The sequence below is a fragment of the Ambystoma mexicanum genome, chromosome 4q, assembly GCF_040938575.1.
Source record: "Ambystoma mexicanum isolate Mex_15411 chromosome 4q, UKY_AmexF1_1, whole genome shotgun sequence".
In the NCBI taxonomy this organism is placed as follows: domain Eukaryota; kingdom Metazoa; phylum Chordata; class Amphibia; order Caudata; family Ambystomatidae; genus Ambystoma; species Ambystoma mexicanum.
The window spans coordinates 142,817,674-142,827,182 of NC_090928.1; the positions used below are offsets into that span (position 1 = coordinate 142,817,674).

General features: G+C 47.4%; 1 protein-coding gene across 2 annotated transcripts in view; it reads left to right on the plus strand.

Annotated features, from left to right (window-relative positions):
* The window catches only part of PPIL4 (peptidylprolyl isomerase like 4), a 521,963-nt gene extending 513,656 nt beyond the window's left edge, over positions 1-8,307 (plus strand). For both annotated transcript variants that reach the window (XM_069607668.1, XM_069607669.1), the window contains exon 13: positions 7,478-8,307. In XM_069607668.1, the coding sequence (XP_069463769.1) occupies positions 7,478-7,720 (243 nt within the window). In that variant the 3' untranslated portion in view covers positions 7,721-8,307. The remainder of the gene's footprint in view (positions 1-7,477) is intronic.
* The last annotated feature ends 1,202 nt before the right edge of the window (positions 8,308-9,509 follow it).

Sequence of the window (9,509 nt, forward strand, 5' to 3'; positions counted from 1 at the left end):
CTTCGTCGTTGTGGTTGGTTGAAAGCCACCAACTTCCGTCACGAGGTCCAGACGAGGGTGCTGGACATGCCTTTTGACTGAGACAACCTCTTTGGGAAGGCCGCCAACGAATCATTGCAGGCCCTTAAGACCGACACGGAGACAGCTCGTGCCCTGGGCACGCTTCAGCAACATTGTCCTTCCTTTTGTGCCTCAGGAGGAAAATCCGGCAGGTCTTTGGCGGGGGATCCTCTACCTACTGCCAGCCCTCCCGATCCACGACCCCAGAGGCCTACAGGGGCCGCTCCAAGGCTTTTGGAGGAGGTGGCCGACACTGTCACTCCCAAGGTGACATGCAGGCCCCGAAGTAAGAATGAACCGGCTAGGATGTCGGGCCACCACCCTTGCACCCAGAGGCCAGCTGGCGGTCTTCGTCAGCGAGTGGGAAAAGATCTCCACTGACCGATGGGTGCTGGACGCTCTCACCCACGGACACACTCTGGAATTCCAACGAAAGTGTCCACAGATGCCGCTGGTGGCCCGGCAGTAGCAGCACATCCCTCAGCTCCTGCAGGAAGTACGGGCCATGATAAGAAAGGTGGCAATAGAGCTGGTTCCAGAGCGGCTCTGTGGCTCCAAAGTGTACTCCTGATACTTTTTGGTAAAGACGACGACCGGGGGCTGGAGGCCCATTCTAGACCTGCGGCGCCTCAAGTCCAGAAATTCAGGATGGTCCCATTGCAGCACGTGCTCGGCCAAATGGTGGATGCTTACTTCCATGTCCCCATTCACAAAAAACATAGAAAATTCCTGCGCTTTGTAGTGCAGCGAAGGTGCTATCAGTACAAGGCCCTCACTTTCAGTCTGAAGTTCGTGTCCAGGGTGTTTACGAAGTGCCTGGCACTGGTGATGGCCCACCTGTGTTTACAGGGGATACACGTGTACCGTACCTCGACGACTGGTTCATCTGGGCCAGGTCAAGGGAACTGGCCGTCAAACACAGGGAGAGGACCACCTGGCTGCTGATGAATCTGGGGTTCTCCGTCAACTATCCAAAGTCCTGCTTGGTACCATTGCAGAATGCACTGTTCCTGGGGGCCAGATTTAACAAGGTCTCCTGCCTAGCAGCGCCCCCGGACGAGCGGATGGTGGTCCCGATAGGCAAGGTGCAGGAATTCGTGGACACTCGGTATCTTAAGCTTTGCAGACAAGATTACTCTAGACAAGGAGTTCCGTCGAGCAATAAGGTGGTGGGGCGTGTGCTCCAACATCTCTGGGGGCACGAATTTCTAGAGCCCACTGTACCAGGAGACAGTCACCACAGACGCTCCCCTGGAGGGCTGTGGAGCCAACACCAGACGTCTCCATGACAGAGGCCTGTGGCTGCCGAAGGAGAGGGATCTCAACATTGGTGAAGGCCCCTGCCCCGGTGTGGGAACTCAACGTGGTACTGATGATGCTCATAAGGGGGGGCCCCCCTTTGAGCCTATGCATCAGGTCCTTCTCAAGTTCCTTTTGTAGGAGACGGCTTTCCTCATGCCCATCACCTCTGCCAGGGGGGTGGGCGAGATCCATGCCCTATCCTGCTAACAACCTTTTCTGACTTTTCACGACACAAGGGTGGTGCTGCGGACGCACCCCTCCTTCATGCCGAAGTTTCCATCGGAATTCCACCTCAACAAGCCTTTGGTGTTGCCTGTGTTCTTTCCAAAACCTTCGTCGCCGGCTGAAAGGACTTTGCGCTCGCTGGATGTGGCTCGTGCTCTGTAGTTCTATGTGGCACGCATAAAGAGTTCCCGGAAGACGTCTCAACTATTCATGAACTTTAGTCCTCTGAACCATGAGAAGGCCTGGTCCAAGGCTTCCATCTCCAGGTTGCTCTCCAGCTGTATCACACACTCATCGTTTGGCAAACCGACCGCTGCTTGGCCGTTTGAGAGACCATTCCACCGGAGCGATCGCTGCGACAATGGCATTCCTGTCTGGTTTGCCCCTCCTAGACATCTGCAGGGCTGCTACGTGGAGGTCTATGCACACCATCACAAGATTCTACTGCATCGACATGGATTCCAGGAAGGAGTCAAGGGTCGGCTAAGCAGTGCTACGCAACCTGTTTGCCTGAAGATGAGCCTGTTCCAGAGGTAAGAGTAATTGCTTCTGTTGAGCCTTGCCACCTCCCGTGGTTGTGTAATATTGTACTGCTATGTATTCTTTATTCATGAGCATGTGGATCCATGCCAGACCCCATGCTGGAGAAGGAACAAGCTACTTACCTGTAACTATTGTTCTCCAGCATGGGTCTGGCATGGATTCACATGCGAACCCTCCCGCTGTGGCTTTTTGGTCATACTGCCACTTTACATGCTTACCATATCTGAAGATGGCTACCAGAGGAGGGGCTTAGGGAGAGGGCAGTCATTGTTGGGGGCAGTATGACCCAGAGCTCAGTGATTGGTTTAAAGGAGAAAGACAGTTTGTAAGTGAAACTGTCTTTTCTTTTACCAAGGATTTCCGGCTTGACGGAATATTCACGAGCACGTGAATCCATGTCAGACCCATGCTGGAGAACAATAGTTACAGGTTAAGTAACGTGTTCCTTCCTTGAACTAATTGTTTTCTTTAAGTACTGTGTGCCTCATCACATCCCTTCTCCCTCCCAGACCAAGTCTGGCTGCTCAGCCATTGCTACCAAACCTTTGGGTAGTTAAGGCTAAACCTAAGGGTTGCAACCCTGTCACCTAAGGTGGGCTTTTCGAAGTTCTGTCACAGACGGCAACTTGTGTAAAACACTTTAACACTGGACGATTAGCAACATCTGAACTTGCTCGCCAGTGCAAGTGTTCTTAACTACATCACACTTGCAATATTTTGCTTATGTTGGGCTTTTTCCTGAATTTAATAAGGTTGCATGGGACACCCTCCCAATTTCTCCAGTTCTTCGCTGCAGTTCTGGGTGCTTGCTTGCGAAAGGCAGGGCCTACAACATCTCCCAGATGATTGTAAAGTTCCAGAGTTGTCCTGCTCTGTTGGCCTCGGCCTCCTTCCATATCTTGGGCTGCATAGCATCCTGCATATTTCTGGTGCCAGAGATGTGTTTAAGGCTCAGCATATGGAGTGTGTTCACTTCAATTTTTTAAGTGGACTGTTGGGAATGAAAGAGTGGACATGGTTGAGGATAAGCGGAGCCTGGGGGGAATGGACCAGCTGTTGAGATGGATTGCTAGAATTTGGCTTGGTGGACAGATTTAAGGAGGCCACCAAGTTATAGTGAACCGGTTAACTGAGAGGTTAGGCACAACCCAATCAAGGTAAGGGTGGAGAGCAGTCGAGGCTAGAGTGTGAGTGGGGTTAGGGGTCCACAATGAGTTCACACAGTGAAGCACACACTCATTATTTTTAAGATGGTCAAGTACAAAAATACAATATTTATTCAAGGTCCAAAACTCAGATTAGGAAATGAAATAAGCAGGCGATATTACACAGTACTCGATTACAAAACATATATTCATTCACATTTGGGTTCTTAGGAATGCATACAATAACTTATTTCAACAAAAAAGTTAACTAGTGATGCAGTAGAATGGAACTTAGTTCAAAGAAATATACCCTAACTTTAGAAGTCCAATCCCTATGATGACTAGGGCCTTGCGCCCAAAAGTCACAAAGCTGCTTCTTTGTAAAAGTTATTGTGTTGGTGAAATGTTCCATAGACCTATTCAACACAGTTACTGGTAAGTAAAATGATGTTCCTATCATTCAGCTACAGAAGCTTGTAAACACTGCGATCAATAAAAAAACAATGTGATGGAATAACCAAAGTTTGTTCTAAGGAGAACGGGAAGACTAATGCGTTGCAATTACTTATGCCTCAGACTCAGATTTTCCCAGATCACTAGATGGGTCGACTCGGGGTAGCTGGAGGTAGGTTTTCCTGCTGTTGGTTCCAGTGAGGTGCCCAGGAACTGTGGGTGAAAAGATTCTTCTGGCTGGTTCCAGGAGCAGAGTGCAACCCTGAGCATAGAAGAAATGCAGAAGCCACCAATGCAGACCCCTTCAGCACACTTCACCAGATGGGGCAAGGAAAGTTCCACGACGGCCACTGTACACAGGTGACGGTAGGAGTCTTTCCAGTCACAGTTGAAGACCTTCGAGAGCAAGATCCATTGACACTGGGAGGCAGGAAGGTGACTTGCACCACAAGCTGGCGACTCACGAAGTGACGGCGGAAAATGTGGAACAGCGACTTTTCTAGTGAGGTAGCTCACTTCAAAGCTTGTCAGTCCACCAGGTGTTCCAAGGACACTTCCAAAGGCTCGGGAGGGCTGAATCCTCAAAAGCGTCTACTGGTTGGTCCCACCGGTCATAGGGTTGAAACACGGCTCAGGGCCTTCGTAGATCAGGTAGTCAAGCGGAGCTTCACTGAACGCAGGAAGGGGATGCTGGGCCTCTTCGGGAGTTGTCCACGGACCTTCAGTCAGCTGTTCTTCTACACGGGATACTTGGCTGCAATGCTGATCTCTTGCAATGGCTGCAGGGGTCCTCTTATCAGAAATCCTGGCTGGAAACCAGTCCAAGCCCACCAATGGTAATGATCTGCACCATTCAAAAAGCCAGCAATGTTCCAATCGGGGAGCAATTTGGGTTTCGCTCACATCGCACCCTCAGACTTTCAGGAACCACGGATGTGGAGTGGGACTAGACAGTCCCACCCCTTTCTGAGCCTAGCCCACAAAAGCAGCAGCTTTCCTAGGCAATTGCATGACCCTAGATGGGATTTCCTGACCTGAGAAAAAAGGAAGAAGGCCCAACAACAATATGACCAAAGAACAAGCAAAAATCTCATGGCGTGGCCATTTTAGGGCACTAGCCATGTTTAGTTGACAGCCGCTGTAAATACATATGTAAACAAAATTATGTAAAAATTGTATTGCTGCCATCAGCTTGTATTTAGGTACATATAAAAGTAACCCAAAATACCAAGTATAAAAAACTGGGGTGATACAATGCAATGGGGATACTTTTGTAAGATGCTGTGTGCACTGTTAAAACGTTACCTAGAAGATAAAAAGACAAAGGGGAAACCTAGTTTCCCAGTACTGATAATCTGAAAGACTGATCACTTTCCCCATAACGAAATGAGCAAAAAGCCAGGGGAGTGAAGCTAAAGGCTTCACTTCCCTGTAAAATGTCAGGACTGATTCAAAAGGTGGAAAGGTTGCCAACAGAAATCTTTCCTAACACCAGCCAATTTTAAGACTGGAGAAAATGATTATATGGCAATAGTGAAGTTGGCAGGACCAAACATTCCACTTTAAAAATGTTGGAGAACAAACCACTTTGAACCTACAGATTAAATATTTTCTACGGTTCTCAGTGGTCGGGAGACATCATGGGCCTTCGTGTGGCACAAGACCTCCTGTGTTGGGTATGATGCGATGACTTGATAGCAGTTTTTGCAGCTGTGGTCAGAGCGCATCATGATCACAGGTGCCTCTGGAGGGCCGGGATGCTCCCTTGAATGATCTCTGAGACAGCTTTTTTTACCTTGGCAGAGAACAGGTTCTACACCAACTTTTGAATTCTTCAGCTGTTCAGTGTGGCACAGATGGCCTTTCTTCCGTTGATCGAGGGGAATTGTGTCCTGATTGAGGGACAGCATAGTGGCCATGCACTGTCTGAACAAGAGTGTTGGGGTGGAGTCACTGCCCCTGTGTGGGGGGCTTTGCTGATCTGGTTCTCAGTCTGGGAGAACGTCTTGCCAATCCATCTTGCCGGGACAGACTATGTGGTGGCAGCTACCCCTGAGCAAGTAGGACCTGGTCTCCCACAGCTGTGAGATTTAGCAAGAGGTCCTTTCCAGAAACCATCTAGTAGCTCTATTCTCCATCGATGTCAACCTGAAATGTGTGTGGTTCTAGGGCACTGATTGTCTTCGACATCTATGATTTCCCACTGATTCCAGTCATCCCCCAGGTTCATATTCCATTGTGTGGATTCAAGACCACAGGTTTGCTTTTTGTCCTGGATTGAGCTTGAGGGATGTGGTCCTCTGATTTCCTCTATATTACTACCCATCTTCCTCAATGTCTGAGTGGATCTTCTCTGGTAGTCGGGTGGTGGCCGTGGGGGGCATGTCCTTGTCTCAAACCTCAACACTCTCAACCTATATGTCTGGCTTCTGAGAGGCAGAGTATTATGACTGTGACTTACCTGAAGACGTCTTAGAAGTTCTCTTCTCTACCTGGAAACCAGTCACTAAAGCAGTCAGTGAAGGCCATTTTTGTTATGGTGCAGGTAGGGACAGTTTCCTGTTGGGCCATGGTTTGCCTGCTAAGGTGCTATACCCTTGCTGGAAAGATTGTGCAGCAAGGTGTTGCAGGCTCATTCCACAAGAGGGTACCGTGCCTTCTATTTTCCTTGCTTGCATGATGTCAGAAATTGTCTTGGAGTAGTGTGCTGCACACGTGTGACCTGCTGAATGTTCTTGGATTGACAGTTGGAGAGGCTACTGGACTCGGAGGGTATGCTGGTGGATGTCCCTTACTTATGTGTGTGTCCTGTACCATATTGGTGGATGAGCAAACCATGGGCACAGGGATGGGGCGGTATGACTTTGCTTTTTATTGGTTGTTGCTTGCCATATGCATATGTTGCTATTGCTTGGGGACTGAGCACTACCTATGTACCACTCTTGTGTTTGTTTGAATGGCTGTTTGACACCATTTGCATTTCATCTCCAGCTGGGGGAGTGCACCAGGTGACTGGGGTCACATGTGCCTTTGTATTACTTGCACAGTGGATGTGTATAGCTAGTGTTGTGCCGGTGATTTGTGTTCTGGTGTCCCCGCTGCAGGTGGTTATTAGGTTTCCATGGTCCGCTGCTGCCCTGATGGTTTCCGGTGTATGTAGTGAACCTACTGTCTGTCAAGTGTTCTCCTGACATTAAGTTGTGTTTCTGTTGGTTTTGTATGAACTGTACAGTGTTGACATGATATCCTTACTTTGGGTAAGGGGTGCTACCCCCTCGTCAGTTACTTACTTTCCTTTGCTGTCCTGGTGCTCCATGCAGCATATGAGGAAGCTACGAGAAGTTCCAGCCATGCATTGCGCGAGGCTCAGTTCTTTGATGTCGTACCCATTGCCTGGCAAGTTGCAGAACCCCCTCAATGCGAGTGGAAGTGTTCTTTGTGCTCTCGTGGAGGTAGAATAGGGACTGCTAGAATCGGTATGAGAACCAGAGTGTCTTGGGTTTTTTGTTTTTAAGGAGGTTTGCTTTTTTGAATTAGTTTCATTGTACTTTTCAACAACCAATAACATTACACACTACACATACTCCCTCCCTCTTAAGGAGCTTTTTAATTAATTTCTCCCAGCAGATACTTGGTGTGTCCCATTGCATGACTGATACTTGCACTCTGTATCTGGACAGTGCCACTTCACTCATATATGATGCATTCCAACCCCATTATTGACATTTCTTCCTTTTCTTACTGTTTAGGACTCTGACAAGGAGTCACGCCATGGGAAGCATGAAGAGGGCTACTGTAGAGAGAAGCGAAGGAGCGAAAAGAAAGATCGTCATGGCAGCCGTAGTCGCAGCCGTTCTCGGGATCGTGACAACCACCACAACTCCAGCAAATCAAAGGAGAAGCACAGAGATGAGCTGCGTGACAAAGATCGTGACAAAAAAAGGGACAGGAGTCCAAAGAAGTCAAAGGAAAAGGAGCGATCAAAGCACTAAAAAAAGAAAGAACCAGTGAACAGTATTGAGAGAAGTGTGTAATTTAGATTTCCACTATGAGGAGAGATGGCAAACAGTAAAAATGTGTGCAAGTTATAGTGCCAGTGACAACTGAATTATATGCCTTAATGGTGAGCACATTTTCAAAGTTTGAAGACCACTGAAATGCTGTTACTGTTTCTGTGCTTTTTTTCTACTAAGCTATCTTGTGTCTTTATAGAAACTTAAGGGAAATGGAGCAGTTTGAGGTTTTATTTTTATTGACATTTAAAGCCATTTAGGTAGATTATGACGAGAGGCTGACTATAAGCCATATCATCCAATTGATTGCAAAAGTAATATACCTTTTGGCTGTGATTCAAAATGGGAATCAGGGATGACTGATCAATTTATTGTACCAACAAAGACCCTACTATTAATGTCATCCGGAATAGGTATCCGTATTGTAACAAAAAAGGCAACTAAATGGCAGTGTGCACTACTGTTGCATAGTCACATTTCTTTATCCAAAGTGTGTACCGAGTAAACAGCTGCATCTTGTAATTTTTCCTGACTCTATGTACACAAATAAATGTTTTTACACCTTACCTAATCTGAGCCAAATTTCTAATGAAAAAGCATAAAGCACTTGCCTATCTAATACTTGTTTCCACAGAATCATTGTTTACTTAAATATCCTGCTCTTAAAACGTGCAAGTTAGGCATCATTGTGTCTCTTGTTCTAGCAGTCCTTAGCCCCAACCCTTCCTCAATACTCATTGGATTTCATGGCTGCGTCCTCTCCTCTCCTTTTCTTTTGCAATGCACAACTAAAAGTAGACTGCAATGCATCTGTGCATGCATGGATTTCTACAAATTCATACCACCATTTCCTCCTCATTCCGTTCTACTCCTGTTTTCCATATGTCCACTCACTCCCTGTAGTTTAGCCTTTTGCTAGACTTGAATGCTGTTGGAGCATGTAGGAGCATGGAAGAGGATAAAAGTCAGGGTCCGAAATTGAGGGGAGCTGTTCAGCTCCTGCTCATAGCCTACTTATACCTACTTTTGGCTCCCCAGGCCAACTGTTTCAGAACAAACACAACTATCTGAATGTAACGCTGTACATTTGGGGAAATCTATACATTTACACATTTGAAGCCTAAATGGGTCATAAAAAATGGATACAATTATATTTGCATTTCATGTACAAGTTAGATTTGTGTAATGCTATGTTCTAGCTCCTCGTTCCCCCGAGGTTGCTCCTGGGGACCGGGTACTGCTTGATACCCAGGAGCGGCTTGTAGCGCCTGCTTATCCAATCCTAATTTCGAGCCCTGAAGGCGCCAGACTCTCTTGCTGCTTGAACCTTGGAGCTGCACAAAAAGCCCACCAGCTTGCCCTTCAGCTCTGTAGAACTGTTATACAAACAACTCCATCCTTGCGTAGCACTGTGACCTCCCTTTTGCTCTAGTTGAAAAGCAGGAAACTGGCTGGGAGCTGAATGTGATGTGGATGTGGCTAGAGGAAGGGGCGAATAAAGAAAACCTTGGAGCTGTGCCATTAAAACAATAGGAGCTACCCATAAAACCATGAAGCACTCTTTGCCCATTAGATGGACCACCTATAGCAATAGTCTGCTTGGATTTTACATAGACAATTAGGCTGATTTTGGAGAAAAGCCAAGATGATGGGGTGACAGACTTGCAATAGCTTTGCCAAGGTGCATCATTTTCCTGGAAATGTACACCTAAAGCCATCTGAAGCAAATTGGGGGAGGGGAGGTGCAAGGCCACTCTGCAGTGGGGAC